The 19,022-nt window shown below is 36.2% G+C and overlaps 1 protein-coding gene across 7 annotated transcripts; it reads left to right on the top strand.

The window, feature by feature from the left end:
• The first annotated feature begins 1,275 nt into the window (after window positions 1–1,275).
• On the top strand, window positions 1,276–15,465 carry LOC109208452 (kinesin-like protein KIN-6). Of its 7 annotated transcripts, XR_002065166.1 has the most exons (26): window positions 1,276–1,820; window positions 2,243–2,442; window positions 2,644–2,767; window positions 2,882–2,976; window positions 3,354–3,489; window positions 3,739–3,804; window positions 3,901–3,963; window positions 4,500–4,550; window positions 4,702–4,784; window positions 4,871–4,985; window positions 6,456–6,495; window positions 6,615–6,820; window positions 6,955–7,164; window positions 7,421–7,630; window positions 8,180–8,254; window positions 8,435–8,609; window positions 8,780–8,970; window positions 10,274–10,321; window positions 10,536–10,707; window positions 10,897–11,078; window positions 11,227–11,581; window positions 12,116–12,306; window positions 12,534–12,612; window positions 14,472–14,608; window positions 14,694–14,772; window positions 14,988–15,465. XR_002065166.1 is itself a non-coding variant. In XM_019371563.1 (25 exons), exons 1-25 carry the CDS (start codon window positions 1,323–1,325, stop codon window positions 15,081–15,083), a joined length of 3,795 nt encoding a protein of 1,264 aa, XP_019227108.1. In that variant the 5' UTR covers window positions 1,276–1,322; the 3' UTR covers window positions 15,084–15,465. The 7 variants fall into 7 exon arrangements, 6 of the variants coding, with proteins under 6 accessions (XP_019227108.1, XP_019227106.1, XP_019227111.1 ...); XM_019371563.1 differs by lacking the exon at window positions 12,534–12,612 and having other exon boundaries at window positions 6,618–6,820; XM_019371561.1 differs by lacking the exon at window positions 12,534–12,612.
• The last annotated feature ends 3,557 nt before the right edge of the window (window positions 15,466–19,022 follow it).

Below are 19,022 nucleotides of genomic sequence, written 5' to 3'. Positions count from 1 at the left end.
AGAAAGATGTCATAGAATCATTGAATTTGCAAAGCCCTCTAGTCCTGAAATCGTCGTTCAACCGGCCAAATATGTATTATGAAGGTCAGCTCCAAGGATCTCTATTCCTTGACAAAGTGCAAATGTTTTAATATGTAATTGATGAACAGCCAGTCACCAATTAATTTCTTTGACTGCCGACTCTTAAATCTATGAGGAACCAACTTTCAACAGTTTATAGTACAATTCATTTTTTTGCTTTTACTTCTTCAAATTTTCTTCTGGCTTTTAAAAGCTGAGTGGAAGGGGAATTCAAAATGGCCATATATGATTCTGTAGCTTTTGGTTTAAAATCATGGGACCAAATGCCGTGTAAGTCTAATTTGCTGCATTTGTCCTTTATATGTTGTATGCAGCTGTGTGTATCAGATAAAATACCTATTGTCATTTATATGCTCTAAATTCTAGGGAAATCCTTATTAGGGGTCTGTTTGATTCGGGTCAGGTGAAAGGGTGGTTGGGTAGGGTAAAAAGAAAGTGGGGTCTTTTTCTGAGGTGGCATCTGATGTAAAATTCTGTTAGTTAATAAGGGTACATGTGGTCCAAAACATAGACGCTAGGGATATTTTTGGTACCAAAAATAAATAGAGGGTATTTTTAAGCTATTTCAAATAGTTGAGGGACATTTTTGGCCCTTTTCCAAAAAAAAAAAACTATACCGACAAACCACAAAATCAGTTAGCCTGGCCTACATTTCATCAATTCAAAGCTTTAGTTGAAAAACAATTTAACACAATTATTAAAGTTGTGTAAACAGACTAAGGTCGCAAATTTCGCCTTCTATTACCACTCTTTGCCAAAACATGGCATCATTCTTAAAATATCATGTTCTCGCACATGAACAACATTGAAAGAAAATATCTTAACATCGTTGAAACGAGTCTTACCCTTATGCCTCATAGTGTTACACTTTTTCGCTATTGGCATTTTGCTTTTGAAAGATTATATATTTTTAAAGGTATTTAAATATTTATGTTTCTCCAAAATATAAATAAAGATTAACGAAAGTAATTTTTTTCATTTTAATGATATATGCTGTGATTAAAAAAGTAAATATTTCATTAAATTGAGTACCAACAAAATTAAATAAAAACACAAATAGACTGGACCTTTAGTTATGGGTTGGTCCATTTAGGAAGTTGGTTGGGCCGAGAAATTCAAAGAAAGATTCTCGTAAGTAAAGCTTACGTCACTCCCTCTAATTCAAATATTTCCGCCCCTTTTGATGTACTAATACACTAGTACTGAACTAGTACTGCTACTACTTTTCATCAAAAGAAGAAATGGAGACGAAATCGCCATGTCCGCCGTACACGGTGACCGTTCGCCGGAACCCTCCCCGGAGAGCAAGACCGACACCATCCTCCGCTGTTCCTACTACGCTTCCCCGATCGCCGCCGCCAAACATCTCTTCATTCCCCATTGAGGATATTCTATCAATAGAAGTCCCTGAAAAACAACTTCTTACGGAGCATCCATCATCATCAGAGAATCTCAAGGTATATCTGAGAGTTCGACCATTAATTTCTCAACGAGAAACAGCGAAAATAGAAAAAACGGCTGCTGAAATGAAGAAAACAACTAAAAATGCTTGGCCTAAAAACCCTAAGTCCACCAATGCGTTGCCGAAGAAGCTCAAAAAGAGTAATGAAGTCTGCGTGACAGTGAATGATGCACATTCCGTTACCCTATTGCCTCCGCAGAGCTTACAAGACGCCAAACGTATTAAATCAGAAGTTTATGAAGGTTTTTCACATGTCTTCTCGTCACAAGCTTCTCAGGTTATCTTTGCTTATGTCTTTAGAATAAAAAAATTCATTTTCTTTGTATTCTTATTACTCCGTCCGTCCCAATTTATGTGATATTGTTTGACTACGCGGAAAGAAAAAAAAAACTGTTGAAACTTGTGGTCTAGAAACAAGCTATAGACATTTCATATTTGTGTGACTACAAATCATCTCATTAAGGGCAAAATGAGAAATTTAAAGTTGAATTATTTTTAATATTGTAATGTATTCTTTTTGGGACAAACTCAAAAGGAAAGAGTATCACATAGATTGGAATGGGAGTATTAAATCGACACATTTGTGAAAGGAATTATTAGTATTAAGTTGAAATGTATCGAGGATTCACTAGTTTAGGATTTAGAAGCAGCAGCAGCAGTAGTTGCTGTTGTTGATTGATATTGGCATTTTTGTTGCAGAGGGAAGTGTACGAAGAAATAGTGAATCCTTTAGTTGAGGATTTTTTGAAGGGTAAGAGTGGAATGTTAGCTGCATTGGGACCAAGTGGTTCTGGGAAGACTCATACCATCTTTGGCTGTGGAAGGGACCCTGGTATGGTGCCTCTTGCTCTTCGTCGAATTTTATCACAGGAAGAAGGAGAGAAGAAGAAGTCGCGAAGGTGCTTTAATTTCTACTGTTTATCGTACTTATAATGTTTGGCTGGATATATTTGTTTTAGCAGTTTCCTGGTTCATGAGATTTTGAACTGTCTTAAAACAGTCATTGCATTCTTAACTATGGATAAACAGTTGCAGTTCTATGTAAGTCCTTCAAATGCTGCATTGAATAAACTCTTTTCTTCATGATTTATCACGTGCAGGATATTTTATTTGTCCATGTTTGAGATCTCTTCTGAGAAAGGAAAATCTGAAAAGATATTTGATTTATCACAAGATGGGGCTGATTTATGCATCCAACAATCATCTATTAAAGGCGTGCGAGAGGTTGTCCTTTGAATTGCTGTATAGCTTCTCTTTGTTGTGTGTTTTTTTCAATCTATAACTTCTGTGGTTCAAAGAGATCAAATAATAAGTGTCCACTCTGGTACTTCTGAATAGGCCGTACTTTATGATGCGCAGCAAGCTGAATCGTTAATCGCATGTGGACTTTTAAAACGTGCGACAGCTATGACGAATTCAAACAGTCAATCTAGGTGAGTTGGATATAAATGCTTATGTAGGTCTGTGGCTGTTCTTTTGCTTTATGCTGTGGTTTGAAATGATTGAGAAACCTTTGCTAGTGTCTCTCCCTAAATATATCCAGTGTTAGTTGTTTTGGCTTCTTCAAACGTTGGATTTCTTGCTTAAGTGACTTTTTTTTTGATACCAAACTGTAATAGTACTTCTTCTACTACTCAGACTTGAAATGATTGATGGACCATTCACGAGATCTCTATGTTTTTCTTCTCTGTATTGGCAAGTATGGAATCTTTGAAATAATCTCTAGTTTACGGACATAAAGAATATGTTAAGTTCACATAGTCATGTTGCAATTGTAGTTATTATGATGACAATTTTAACACCCTTGCAGTCGTTCACAGTGCATCATAAATATCCGCTGTGAATATAAGAGGGCAGATGGAAAAGTTGGTGATAATTCAAACAGTGCTGTGCTGACTATAGTTGACCTTGCTGGAGCTGAGAGGGAAAAGAAGACTGGAAATCAGGTAACAAATTGTCCGTGGTCACTGAAATCATATCATTATGTAGAAGATATTTTGTTGAATTCTAAAAGATCCATTTCCATTAGTATCTTTGATTTTATTGTCAAGACTGTCTAGGTTAGATCTTGATCTTCAGACGACAAGAAGAAGATTGTGACTCTTTCTTAGACCTTAAGTGTTATGTTGCAAATTTGGTGGTTAATGTATTTCTCTGGCTTGCGGCATCTCACTAAAAATGTTACTCATGTCTAGGGGGTTAGATTGCTCGAAAGTAATTTTATCAACAACACTTCGATGGTGTTTGGCCTGTGCTTAAAGGTATGTAGCATCAATATGGTTTTATGACTTCCGTTTCATTAATGTCGAGGTATGACACTCTTTCTTTGGTCCTAATCTACTGATAGTTTTGTGCAGTCATTACTGGAGCATCAGAAGAACCCCAGAAAACCTATGCAGAAACACTTTCAAAACTCTCTGGTAATGTCTTCCTTAGTTATCCTTCTCTGTCACTTTTCCAGGAAATTTTATTGGTCTATAGTCACTGCTTGTTACCTTTATATTTACTTCTGCTTGTTGAAAATAAATCTTTTTTGCTTCTATCCCAATGTTACCTTACAGAGTTCCTAATAAAACACAGATTATGGTGTAATTAATGTTTCACAGAGTAGAGCTATCAGAATAAATATACTAATATCTTTGGCAAGTCATCTTCAGACAAATTTACGTTAATAAATATCTTGAACAAAAATGCGATTGTACTGCTAGATTTGTTTTATCGATATCACTGCACAGTTATCTAGGGACCAACATTATAGGTAAATATGTTCTGTACTGCTCTTTTTATCTTTTTTCCCTGTTGAGTCTTTAAGCCCTAAGTCAATGTTGAGGCTGTTTATGAAATGGTTTTGTTCGTTGAAGGTGAAATTGCATACTCAGCTCTCGATAGCTATTTTTTTCTCAGTTAGAAAATCCTTCATTTCCTTAGTAATTTTTCGCGTTCTTCTTTTGCATAGTTGACCAGATACTTACGAGATTATTTGGAAGGGAAGAAGCGGATGGCATTGGTATGCATTTACTTCTGCAGAAATCAGTTTAGATATTTAAAACTGTCATTAACTGCTTAAAATATTGGCAGTCCATCAAACTTTTCTGCTCCACAAAAACTGTAGGTTTCTTAACATTGTATCCTTTGTGGCTTTCTATGTCCTGCTGCAGCTTCTAACTGTAAGACCTGGGGAAGAAGACTACCTTGATACTTCTTTTCTGCTAAGGCAGGCTTCACCATATACAAAAATCAAGTATGACTGCCGTTGGAACAATTGGTTTAGCAATGACCTTTTCTGTAACAAAAATGACCATCTGAATGAAGAACTTGTTGATGTAGGTTTGACATTGTTGAAGAACATGGGATTTTAAAGCACAATAAGAGGCCTGTGCAAACAACGCCTAGCATGGGGAAGCTTAAAAGAATGAAGTTGAGTCGAATTGAAAATTGTGAGGTATATCTTATTTGGCCCATTTTTATTTTACATCCTGCACCTTAGGCTTTCTGCTTTAATATATGATTCACCAGATGAGGTAGTTGTCTAACACAATATTTTCTCCATTTAAGTTGTTGGTGAAAGCTTATTTCTTATTCCGCGACCAAACTTGTATGTTTTAATAGTTTAGGCTTTGACATGCAGATGCATCTCATCCTGTTAATGAAATTATATCCTTTTCCCTTTTAATATCGAGATGCGTAGTGCCTCTATTTACAATCCAATGTCTCTGCTCCTCCACATGGAAGTTGCTTACTGAATTACCAGTTTCAGTTAGTCTCTCAAGATTATCCTTTAACTTTCAACCCAGAAAGAAAAACCAGTCTGGTCCTTTTATACTTTAAAGTGACTCTTGTAAGATGACATTTATTAACGATGTCTTGGGTCTCAACTTTAAAGAATCAAACAAGCAAAACATTCATACTGGTTGGGAAACAAAAACTTTGTTCTGCTCCCAGGGAATTGGTCTAGTGGCAGGAGCACAATGCTGATGTGTGGGTTAGCCGGTTAGGTGCATATCACGGGTTTGAACCCAGATAAAAGCCTAGTATTTAAGAGGAGAAGGATAGAAGGAAGACCCATTAATCCACCAGGTTTCAAACCGTAAGCCACTGGCCCTAGGGATTTCTCGATTATGAAAAGATAAGAAACAAAATTTTGTTCGAGTCCTCTTTCATTAGGATGATGTGCACATATTTCCTTAGACAATTCTCTTTCAAAATTTTGAAAGTCTATTTCTTTCGTTCATTCACCTATTATGGTTAAATATAAAACACTATTAAAAATAGGAGCACTACAATCACAACTTGGGAGTTGTACTGAACTAAATATATTGTTAATTACAGACTAAGAAACAAAATTAAATAAAATGTAATCATTATAGAAGAAGACAAACTTTATTTTTTGAGAATGGTTCGTTATGGAAGAAGACAGACTTGTCAATACCATTAACTACATGTGACTCAAACATAGTTATATATATGTGTATGATGTACTGGGCTATGCTGCTGTTCTGTACCCAAAGTCAGTAATTATGGTTGGGAATCCTTCAGAAGATGTGCCAAATTATCATAAACTGCTAATAATAATAATTCAAGCAACAGCTTTTAGGCAGCTATTTCTTCTGGTCGTTTTGGTGTAGACAGCGTCGGATGCAGCTTTCGGGTCGCTGGTTCATCTGAACCCAGTACTTTTCATGCACTGTATAAATTTATGTGTAAAAATACACTGAAATTGCAATAAATAGTAGATGTAAACCCATAACTTTTAAAATATAATGGGTTCAATACAAAAAGTCTTAAATGTTGAACCCATATAGCTAAAGTCCTGGATTCGCCTCTGGGTTTACATTTTCCTTACCCAACAACTCTCAGCCTTCACAAGATTCATAGCTATTATTTATTCATGTCAACTGTAATTTTCTTGCAGATCAATCAAAGAAGCTATGAATGTCAACTTCCGAATGAAGGTATTCAAGTTCTTTTCTTCTGCCTCTTTCATTCTTTCTTCCATTTTTTTCTGTAGATTGGACTATAAAATCTGTCCAATAGAGGATCGTGTTTAAAGTTAATTGCTTCTGTTGGATAGAAGCTGCTGTGGAAGGAGTGAAGGATGACAGCTTGGCAGACGTTCTTGTTCAGCCTGAGGAGATCATCACTATTGAAGCAAATGAGAGGAATATTCTCAGAGTTGATCACGTGGAATTGGAAAGAAAAGAGAGAAATCATCAGATTCTGCAAAATTTTGGAAAGGCTTTGTGGAAAGTCTTGAAAGAATACAAGAGAAAACTTGAGGTATAGTGTGCTGACTATATATTCTTTGCATAACATTGCTACTATTGGATTTTAATATACTTAAGCATCCATTATTAGGCTTTACCATTTAGGAACTACGTTTGGTAATACTGAGTAGTTGTGTTCATGTAAAGGTGGCTGAAAATGAAATTTGCACCCTCAGAGATTGCTTAAGTAGTGAGAAAACTAGATCCGCTGAACTAGAGAATCAACTGAGGGATTGGCAAAGTAACTGCTGCTGCAGGAAAGGAGTTTCAAGTGAGGAATCCTCCAGAGAAGAGGATGAATTCAGAGGAAAAGGTTCATTAGATTGTGAGGCGCGTCAATCCACTGATCAGAATGAGGTACATGAGCAAGAGTCATTTTGGAGATGTATTTTTGGTATTGTCTATTACATGCCTTTTTCTTGTCCACCATTTGTAGGTTGGTTCTTCTCTTCCATTTCATGATGAGATTTTGAAGTAGACAGAGAGTGGTTTTTCTTAACTATATACTTTTTGCTTAAAGTTTTCTTAACTAATGTCCTAAAGGGTTCATTCTTGGGCTTAACCATTTAGGAACTATAATTGTTTATACTAAATAGTAGCTTTTACGTAACAGGTGGATGAAAATGAAACCTGCACTCCTAGAGACTGCATAATCATCGAGAAAACAAGATGGGCTGAACTAGAGAATGAACTGATGGATTGGCAAAGTAACTGCTGCTGCAGGAAGGGGGTTTCAAGTGAGGTTTCCTTCAGAGAAGTGGATGAACTCAGAAGAAAAAGTTCTTTAGATCTTGAGGATCATCAATCCATTGGCTGCAATGAGGTAAACAAGCAAGAATCATTTTGGAGAATATATTTTTGAATTCTTTAATACCTATCTCTTTCTTGTTTTCCACCATACATCTAATCTGGTTCTTCTCTTCCATTTCATGACGAGATTAGAAGTAGATTGAGAGTGGTTTTCTTTCATCCATTTGATAATTGGTAGTTAAATGAGAAACTACTTTCTCCTTTTGTGGGGGTGGGGGGTGGGTGGGTGGTGGTGGTAGTGGTTGTGGTTGTTAGCTTGTACAGAGTAATAAAATGGAAGATTGAATTGTTTAGCTGTTTGAAATTTGAATTACTTTTTTCTGGTGTGCTAACGAAGCTGTGTAATTTGTCTTCGCATATTTGTGGAAAAAAGTAAGGTAGAAAAGCTGCTTGAGACTGAAAGCATTTTTTCCATATGCACTGTCAAAAATGAATTACTCTATTTCGTGTTTCTTACTTTTTTCCTTTTGCAACTTTCATCTCTTTCCACTTGAAATCTGGTATTCTCTTTCTTTTTGTTGGAAGAAGGCTGCTTATTTTGTGGTTATAATTATCTTTTTAGGTGACGTCTGAAGCTTATTCTTGTCCTTTGGAAGGATCTGCGCATGCGAGAAATGATGAGCGGCTTGACTCCACTGTAAGACATGTTTTCCTTTCTTCTGGTCTTTTCTTTCTGAGAACACTTTTGGCCTCCTAAAGATATTTGTTCTTCTAAAAAATTAGTTAATTAATTGTCATTGTTTAATGAAATTATGGATATATAAACCCTGGAATGACATTCTTTACATGTTATAACTTTGAGGATAATTTGTTATAGATTGCTCAGCAGCTCGAAAGTTCTATTGAAGATGCTACTGGTGTTGAAGATCTGATGAAACCAAATGAAATGAAAGCAGAGATTACACAGTTGAATGGCAAAGCAACTGCTGTATTAAGCGGGTCACACTCTTGCACTGATCAGGAGTACGAGCAAGAAGAAGAAAGTTCTGGTAGTAGTAGAATTCTGAATCCTATTCATTTTCAATAGTACTTCTATAAAAATCTTTCTGACATACTACTCTTTTTCATCTGTACCATATCTCTTAAGGTTCTTCTCTTTGTTGCATCCTTTTGATGTTTGACTCAAGTGCACTAATTACCAATCTTCGTTTTGCTTGTGGAGATTCTGTAGTCCGCACTTCCAAAGCGACTTTCATAAACAGAGATGAGAACGACCTGTTGGAAGAGGACCGCACGTTTTCTGATTCAGTACTTCCAGAATGTTCAGTCAGCTCTTCTAAGTCATCTCTCTTCGTTGGAAATAAGAGCCCTTTTCAAATGTGGGAGGACCAAACACAAAAAGAAGAGGACAAGGTCTATTCAGTTATATTATTAGTCACACCTGTATTCTAAATTTCTATTTGACAAGTATTTCACTTACACAATACCAACAACAACAACATACTCAATGTATTCCCACCGTGTGTGGTGTTTGAGGATGGTGGTGTGTACACCTACCTTGTGGAGGTAGAGAGTTTGTTTCCGATAAACCAATTCACTTATTGTATTAATTATGCTAATTATCACTTATGCTTATTATTAATTAAAATGCACTAGTCCTAACAATGCAATGTTCTCAAGTTATTGTTCTTTAAGAATAGCAGTACATTAAAATTAATGTTCTTGGTTTGATGTCTTTGCTGTGTAACACATGCTAATATGCCTTCCCTTACCAGTATGTGCATGGAAGATATTTTTGAGATTTTTCTTCTGCTCCATTTATATGCGGAAGCTGTGATAGTTTTGCTGCTATTTCTTATACTCCTCAAGTTAGTTCTACATTAGTTAAGGGATTAGTTATTTAAATGGAATTTGCAGCTTATTTGATATTTGACACCCTTTAGTCCTATTTTGCAATCTTGTTTATTGTTACTATTACTCAAATTTTAAACTATATCAGACACCGGAACAGATTACGGACATCCTACCAAAGTGCATGTGAAGCCGATGATGTTGCTATTAGTAGTTTAAGCATGTCCTTGTAGTGATAATTGGTTGCAGTATGTGTTGTGAAATTTCATTGAATGTAGCTTATTTTTCCATGTTTTTCAACCAATAATCCTTCCTCAAATTTGATTTTTGAAAAATCTTTTCACTATGAACTCAATTTATGGAAAGAAATTTTACTATTCTTTAGTTGTTAGAACTTTCATGTGCCTCTAATCTTTGCAGTGATAATTGGTTCTAGCGTCCCTTTTTTACTTGAGTTTTATTTAGTTTTTGGCAATTACATATGCCTTGAGAATCCTGCATAACTAGAAGTTGATTGAGAGTTGTTTTCTTTCACCCATTTGATAGTTGATATATAATTTAGAAACTAGGTTACTTGTTTTTTTGGGATGGTGGTGATGGTGGCGGTTGTCGGCCTGTAGGGAGTTCTGCAAAGGAAGATTGAATTGTTTAGTTGCTGAAATTTGTTCGAGTACGCTAATAAAGCTGCACAAGGTTTTCATATCTTTGTGGAAAAAGTGCGTCAAAAAAGCTGCTTGACACTGAAAGCATGTTTTCCATATACCCTGTCAAATATGAATTAGTCTCTTTCATGTTATTTACTTTTTTTGTATTGTCTTTTTGTTGGAAGAAGGCTGCTTATTTTGTGGTTATAACTATGTTTCAGGTGAAGTCAGATGCACATACGGGAACTGAGGAGCGGCTTGACTCCACAGTAGGGCATATGTTATCCTTTCTTCTGGTCTTTTCATTCTTAGAATACTGCCTATTTTTTTCTTCTTCTAAATAATTAGGCAAGTAGCTGTTATTCATGGAACGAAGTTGAAACATCAAAAATATTTCCACAGGGTGTTTATGAAAATTATGGGTATGTAAAACCTGGAATGACATTATTTACGTGTTATAACTTTGAGCTTAACCTGTTATAGACTGCCCAGAAGCTTGAAAGATCTATTGAAGATATTACTGGTGTTGAAGTTCCGAAGATTCCAGATGGAATGAAAGCAGAGAGTATAAATTTGAAAGGCAAAGAAAATGCTCTGTTATGTGGGTCACCCTCTTGCACTGATCAGGAGTACGAGCAAGAAGAGGAAAGTTTTGGTAATAGTAAAATTCTGAGTCTCCTATTTGTCTTCAGCAGGACTTGTATAAAAATCTTTCTGATGCTAATTCTCCTCTCTATGATCTCTATCATATCTGTTGACATTCTTTTGCGTGTCACATCCTCTTTCATGTTTAGCTCAAGTGCACTAATTACCAATCTCTGTTTTATGTGCGGATATTCTGTAGTCTGCACTTCCCAAGCGACTTCCGTAAACAGAGACGAGAACGACCTGTTGGAAGAGGACCACACGCTTTTTGATTCAGTACTTCCAGAATGTACAGTCAACTCTTCTGAGTCATCTCTCTTCATTGAAAATAACCGCTCTTTTCCAGTGGTGGAGGACCAAACACAAAACAAAGAGGATAAGGTCAGTTCAGTTATGTTATTAGTCACACACCTTTATTCCAAATTTCTATTCCACAAGTAATTCACATTTTGTATCCTTTATGCTAATTATCATTCATGCTTATGTTTAATCTGAAATGCTTTAGTTCTAACAATGCGATCTGTTATAGACTGCTGAGCAGCTCGAAAGTTCTATTGAAGATGCTACTGGTGTTGAAGATCTGATGAAACCAAATAAAATGAAAGCAGAGATTACATGTTTGAATGGCAAAGCAACTGCTGTATTAAGTGGGTCACGCTCTTGTACTGATCAGGGGGACGGGCAAGAAATGGAAAGCTCTGGTAGTAGTAAAGTTCTGAATCCTATTGGCGTTGAAGATCTGAATCCTACCGGTGTTGAAAATCTGATGAAACCAAATAAAATGGAAGCAGAGATTACACGTTTGAATGGCAAAGCAACTGCTATATTAAGTGGGTCACGCTCTTGTACTGCTCAGAAGGACGGGGAAGAAATGGAAAGTTCTGGTAATAGTAAAGTTCTGAATCCTATTCATCTTCAATAGTACTTGTAAAAAAATCTTTTTGATACTACCTCTCCTCTCTTTGATCTGTACCATATCTATTACTCCCTCCGCCCCATTTTATATGGCTATGTTTGACTGGGAAAGTTGTTTAAAAAGACTTTTGAAACTTGTAGTTTAAAACATGTCCTAGAAATTTGTGTGGCTATAAAATCACGCGTTATAGGTAAACTGGGAAGTTTAAAGTTAATTTGTTTCCAAATATAAAAATATTTCATTCTGTTTGGGACAAATGGTTGTTCAAGTGATAAGCACATCCTCCTCCAACCTTAAGGTTGCGGGTTCGAGTCACCAAGAGAGCAAAGTGGGAAGCTCCTAGCGAGGGGTAAAAAAAATGTCATTCCGTTTGGGACAAATTAAAAAGGAAAGTGTGCCACTTAAAAATGGGACAACATGAGTAACATTCTTCTTTTTGTCACATCCTCTTTGATGTTTGACTTGAGTGCACTAATTGCCAATCTCTATTTCATGTGTGGAGATTTTGCAGTCTGCACTTCCCAAGCAACTTTCATAAATGAAGACGAGGCCAGCCCGTTCGAAGAGGATCATGCCCTTTTTGATTCAGGACTTCCAGAATGTACAGTCAACTCTTCTGAGTCATCTGTCGTCGTTGAATATAACAACTCTTTTGCAGTGGTGGAGAACCAAACACAAAGTGAAGAGGACAAGGTCAGTTCAGTTATATTATTTGTCAAACCACACCTTTATTCTAAATTTCTATTTCACAAGTAATTCACATGTTGTATCCTTTATGGTAGTTATCACTCCTGCTTATGTTAAATATTAAAATGCATTAGTTCTAACAATGCATGTTCTCAAGCTAGTATTTATGTTATTCAAGAATAACAGTAAATTAAAATTAATGTTGTTGGTTTGATGTCTTTGCTGTGTAACAGCGACTAATTTGCCTTCCCTTACCAGTATATGCATGGAAGATATTTTCGAGATTTTTCTTCTGCTCCATTTATCAGAAAGGTGTAATAATTTTGCTGTTATTTTTTATCCTCATTAAGTTATTTTACATTGCTTAATGGATTAGTTATTTATATGGAACTTGCAGCATATTTGATGTTTGCCACCCTTCATTTCTATCTTGCAATAATGTTCTTTATTACTATTACTCAAATTTTAAACTATATAAGACAATAGAACAGATTACCGGCATCCTACCAAAGTGCATGTTAAATCAATGATGTTGCTATTAGTGTTTAAGCATGGCCATGTTGGTTGCAGTATTTGTTGTCAAATTAGCTTGTCTTTTCCACGTTCTACAACCAATATTTTTCCTAAAATTTGACATCTTAAAAGTCCCTTCACTATGAATTCGAAATATGGAAAGGAAGTCTACTATTCTTTAGTTGTTAGAACTCTCTTGAGCCTCTAAGCTTTGTACTGACTATTGATTCTTGCATCCCTTTTCTTTCCATAATATATTTACTGGTTGGCAGTTACAAATACCTTTAGAATCCAGTATCACCAGAATTACAATTTGTTAGTGTTAAAGAAATTGAACTTGAGCCTAACTCAACCCCAAAAACTAGCTCAAGTGGTGAGGATTGCCACGCCATATAAAGAGACCAACCATTCCTTATAGTGCCAATGTTGGGACACTTCACCACCCCCTCTCATGCACGGGGCTAGACATCTGGAGCGTGGACAATTCAATATGAGGACTCAACATTGGGAAACGAGAATTAGGATGAGTCTTGCTCTGATACCATGTAAAAAATGGACATTAGGCCTAACTCAACCCCAAAAACTAACTCAAGTGAGGATTGTCCAACCATATAAAGAGTTCACCCGTCCCTTATAAAGTCGACGTGTGACTCTTCAACAGTTAGTGTAGAGAGATGTGAGTACTGCTAATAATTACTTAAGGAAAGAAAAAGTGTTTCACGCCAAGTTACAGTTGTCTTTCCTTAAGACTAAATTCCACGTCAAATGGCTTTAGTGTCTAGTAGAATTTTGCATTAGTTTTTTGATAAAACCCAGGTAGAACCACACCCCAAAAGCTAACTATTCAGTTGGGAGAGTTCAAGGCTACCGATGTGGGACTCAAGTCTCATACATTGCAATGGAACATAACAAATCACCATGTTCCACATCTATCGTCCTCGACGGTTAGATGTGTGCTAGACATTTCTAGTCCTGGGCGGCAATACCAGTGTCACCATCGATGGCATGATGGACACGGAGGATGGTGGGTAGCTCTGATATAATTGATACAACCCAGGGATAATCACACCCCTAAAAGCTAGTTATTAAGGTGGAGAGCTCAAAGCTTTATAAAACCCACACCATCACATTACAACACCGATGTGGAATTCAAATCCCATACTTTGCAATTGACCATAATTTTTTTCTATCATTATTTTTCTGTTCAATAACTGACTTGTAATAAACCAAGAAATCGTGTCTGTTTGCAATAGATATGTCCTTAAATTCAGACACCATGTTGGCTCATAATTTCGGTTATTATTAACTACATTATTTTGTCTGAATCTAAAAATATATATTTCAATATTAAATTAAACAGTATGAGAACATGGTAGCTTAGTTTAAGATATGCCTTCTGAATATATTTGAAAATAAGATAGTTTATTCTAAAGAAAACCGGCTTACTGTAGAACAAATATATAGATAATTGCTTATTGCAACTCGTCTTCCTTAGAGAAGCCTATACATTAATTCTATGATTTCTTGAGGAAGCAAGGGCCAGCTTTACAAAGTGGCCTAAAATACTGTCAGCGTCACCTGTTTCATCTGAACTGTTTTGAAGTTTATATCTTCAGAGCTCTTCCGAAATAATATAGGTATTTTCTTATGTAATTCAGAAACCATTGGGTCCATCGACAATGTTAATGCCCGAGGAAGTTGTACATGCTCTAGGATGCCATGATAACAACACACCTGAAGCAGTTACCAAATATGGTTCCTGCACTAAATTTCAGAATGCAGATAGGCCAAAAAGGTATGTCACGTGTTTAGTTTGCTTACATCAGCTCCTAATAGTATTGTCTGCTTGCTTATTCATCTTCATTCAATAATTTATCCAGGAGACTTCTACCAGTTTCGTCTATCTTATTAAAAGATATAGGCAATATAGACTTCAAGGACGAGAATGAGAAACCAAAGGTGAATTACTGGTGCTTATCATTTTCGGTTTTTGTTGCAGCCACTGTTGTCATTGCTTTCCTTTATTTATTAACCATTATCTGTATCCAATTTTAAATAATTCGACTTAGTGTCTCCATGTTTGGTAGGATGTATAAATTCTCATGATGGAATTCCTTTCCCCGGTTCGAGCTCTTTTGTTGTACAAACACATTTGACTTAACAGCTTATTGCAGGGAGTCAAGGCAGAAAAGAAAGGATCTTCTCGTAAGAACAGAACCCAGGGCAGCACTTCGCTTTTTCGTTTGCTCAAGGATAATCTTGCTATCTAGTTCATTATGGACTGCATTCAAGGTTTCCTCTGCAATAAACGACACTGTTCTAGGGGTGTAAGTTTGAGATTGTATATAAGGTCATTCAAATCCTTTTGACGACTCGCAGTTGCTTTTTGTGCCTCACAAACAGCATCTTTGTTTAAACTGGCTAGACCTTTTCCTTTAGGAAGAGGCCTAACTCCTCAAAATGCTACTCTGATTATTTTGAAAGCTCGTGAGCTTCTCTGAGAATTGTAATGCCTTTATTTTTTCTAACGTCCACGTGATTTTAAATCTTTTTTTTGTCCCAGAATTATTTTATATTCAAGTATTTATGGATGACAAGGTTCATATATGTTCTCCGTGGACAATATATTACTTTGGGATAACATTTTCTGCATTATTTCTAGTGTTTGTTTGGTGATATTTTGTTATTAAAGGTTGAGAAAAATGTCAGTGTTGTCTAAAGCAAGACAAGTCATAACAGATGGATGGGTTTTCTTCCATTTTAAATACATTTTTTCTATAAGTAGAATGCAAAGAATGTTGTGGTATGCTCGCACTGTTTCAATGTAAATGACTATTCGACTGAGCCCCAGCTTTTTTGGGGGATGAAAAAAGACTTTTAGAATTTGTAATTTTAAACATTTTATTTATGTGGCTGTAAAAGCATTCCATAAGATATCTTGTAAAGCTTAATATTTAGTTGTTTTAAAAATATAAAAGGGTCATTTTTGTTGGAAGTTAGAAGTAATAATAAGAAAAGAGTGCAACATGAAAGTTTAGCTAGTCAATGTGTTGATACCCAATTTTTTCCTCATGTATTTTAAATATGAATAAACACTTTCAAAATATCGTACATGCATTTACAAATATGCACAAGTGTTTTACATTTTTCTGCAATTTTTCAAGGCCCTAAATCAATTTATTTCTGCATTTTTTAATTACATAAATGTTCAAAACTATCCCTCATATTATTTTATGATGATTTAATCATTTATATTCATCATTTATGTTCATATGAGTGTTCAAATATTTTAATTGCATTTTTTATAATTACACTTGCATTTTTAAGACTATAATTGCATATTTTGCAAAAAATATCCTATGTATACATTATTACATTATCTCACCAGAAAATAGCTTTTTGCATTTTCAAAATATCAGAGTGATTGTCTTAAAATATTTTCATGCACAAAGATCATTTTTTATAATCTGTTAATTATTTTACAAATTATTTTATTAATTAATTGGGTATTTAACAAATAGCCTCTTTAATTTCTTTAATTCTTCGGACCTAACCCCTAAATATTAGCCCAAATCTTTTTAAAACCAGCCCAATTCACCCCCCAGGCCCAACATATACTGTCCGACCCAATAACCCCGTTTAATCGTGGCCGTTGATCTTTCAGATCAACGGTCCACAATTAACCTTACCATATTAATCCCAAATGACCCCCTAAACCCCTTCACTCTTTCATTTCCGCCGCCTTCGTTCCCTAACCTCTCCGACTCTCTCTCAACTCGCCCCTAACCCTAATCGCCGTCACTGGCAAAAACTCCCGTCTATGGAGTTTCTGTGTGTTCTCCGACACTTGTTGGCCTTCTACCTCTTCTGGTGGTTCGATTATGTCGATGTATGAAAGAATCTCGAAGATATTCAACTTGGATTTTTTGTTCGAAACCTTTCATAGGCCTGTCTACGGCCATCTCCGTTTGTGAGATTATTTTCTTCCTGTTTATGGCTCGAACCTATGGTTTTAAATCAAGTCTCTTCCATCTCTGTCATTTTTCTTAAAACCCTAATCTTATGCTACCTGGGTCTGTTCAGATCCTTGTAGATCTGAAACGTTTAAGTGTTATTTGGTATTTTCTTCGAAAAAACCTTCTGTTTTCCTTATTATTATTCGATTCTAGTGTTTTCTAAGAACTAGGGTTTTGTCCTAAGTTCTCTTCAAAGGGTTTTTAACTTCCAAGTGTTTGAATCTGATTATCTTTACCGGTTTGACTAATTTTGTGTATATGCTTTAAACCCTAGGTCTTTCTGTTTATTGCACCGATTACTTCAATCTTTTTCCCGTTATTTGTTTATCTCTGTCAATCAAATATATTGACTGATTTCATTTAGGGTTCGAATTATATTTTCCTCTTAAAATCAGTACTTCTCTATGATTTACCTATTTTCCTTATTTGTGACTTTAATTAGTACTACTTGCCTTAATTAGACTATTGGTCTGATTTACGAATTTAATTGACTCTTATATGGTATATGACTGATTTGTTTACCTTATTTGAATCCCAATCTGAATCGTTAAGGGATTCACCCCAATTTAAGGGGGTCCTTTCCGGATTCTTCTGTGGGAATTGATCGAGTTAAGTCCCCAATTAACTGATTGATTTATTTGATTACCCTGTTTTATGAACTCTGATTTATTCTTTACCATATTTGTCCCACCTTACTAAGTGCTATATAAACTCTCATTCTGACTTCTTTAAACAACGAACAATAGTTCAAACACACACACACACATAAACTTTCTCTCATCTCTCTCTCTGCTACTTGTGTTCATTGCTTGTCTAGCCGGCTGAATGCCAAGGCTAGGCTGTTGAATCCTGCCTACTTTACCTTCTGTTTCTGCTTCCTTTAATTGGTATGTCTCTATTCCTAATGTTATTTATTATACTATGAAGCTTGAACTTATGTGCTCCCTCACATGTTACTTCACCTCAGTCTAATCCATGCCTCTTATGTATTCTAACCAGCATGCTTATTACTGTGTTTAACTTTTTCTCTTTCCTGTTTATCATCTTAATCAGAATGTTTACTTTCTGTTTAAGTTTCAAGCTCTTCTGTTCATTGCTTTAGACCAACATGTTTACTTCTGTGTTCAGATTTCAATCTTTCCTGTTTATTGTCAACAACTTACTTCTGTGTTTAAGTTTCAAATTTTCCTGTCTATTGCTTTAAGTCAGTGTAATTATTTCTACCCTTAAGTATGGCTGTTAGGCTTAGGTATCTCCTGTTAACTAGCATGCTTTCCTACCACCATGTTTCTGTGTGTTCCTGATTCAAGATCCCCGTGTTCCCCAACCCCTGATCCCCTATCTGTGAAATTGTTTGTCCTCAGCATGCCATATGATCACTTAGGGTTAACTAATAATGTAACACTGACAGAGCCCCACATCGGCAAAACACAAGAGGGATGCTGGGTATATAAGTTAACAAGCCTTAGACCCTAGTGACGCGTTTTAACCCGTGAAGGCCTAGGTCCAAAGCAGACAATATCACTAGCGGGCTGGGTTGTTACAGATGGTATCAGAGTCACTCTTGTGTCAGACTTGCCGATGGTGGGTCAGAGTTCAACTGAGTTTAGGCAAATCCCGGTTAGGCGGGGCAAACCTCAGTGCTGAGTCTAGGCAAATCCCATGCAGTGGGGCAAACCTCAGCGAGGACGCTGAGTCCATAAGAGGGGGTGTATGTAACACTGACAGAGCCCCACATCGGCAAAACACAAGAGGGATGCTGGGTATATAAGTTAACAAGCCTTAGACTCTAGTGACGCGTTTTAAACCCGTGAGGGCCTAGGCCCAGAGCCGACAATATCACTAGCGAGCTGGGCTGTTACAAATAAACCAAGTTGAATGTGAGTCTTTGCCTTGAAGTTTTGTGACTATGTTCTGTGTGCTTTTGGTTTGCTGAACCTTTGTTCAGAATGTTTCCTAAACTGTTGTTCACTCCTGATATGTCTTCACCTCCAAACTGTTTCACACTTCTAACATGTTTTCACTTCTAAAACTATTTTTCTTAAAAACTCTCTCCTGTTTTCGACTCCTATTTTCGAAACACCTAGGGTCTTGCCCTTCCAGTGTGAGCATTGATTAGGAGTCCATGATGCTCCTCTGAACTTTGACACACTGGGGTTGGCTTTCCAAACTTGCTCACAAAAAGGGTTGCTT

This window comes from Nicotiana attenuata, unplaced genomic scaffold (genome assembly GCF_001879085.1).
Source record: "Nicotiana attenuata strain UT unplaced genomic scaffold, NIATTr2, whole genome shotgun sequence".
Classification (NCBI taxonomy): Eukaryota; Viridiplantae; Streptophyta; class Magnoliopsida; order Solanales; family Solanaceae; genus Nicotiana; species Nicotiana attenuata.
Note: the sequence above shows the minus strand (reverse complement) of the source record. Positions and strands in the feature narration are given on the sequence as shown.

What these genes read in the sequence shown, in the direction of transcription:
- LOC109208452 (XM_019371561.1), top strand. Translation starts at nt 1,323, where the DNA reads ATGGAGACGAAATCGCCATGTCCGCCGTACACGGTGACCGTTCGCCGG. An exon ending in CACAAAAAGAAGAGGACAAG is followed by an intron (nt 8,971 to 10,273) that starts GTCTATTCAGTT and finishes ACTATGTTTCAG; the next exon opens with GTGAAGTCAGATGCACATAC. An exon ending in GGAAGAAATGGAAAGTTCTG is followed by an intron (nt 11,582 to 12,115) that starts GTAATAGTAAAG and finishes TCATGTGTGGAG; the next exon opens with ATTTTGCAGTCTGCACTTCC.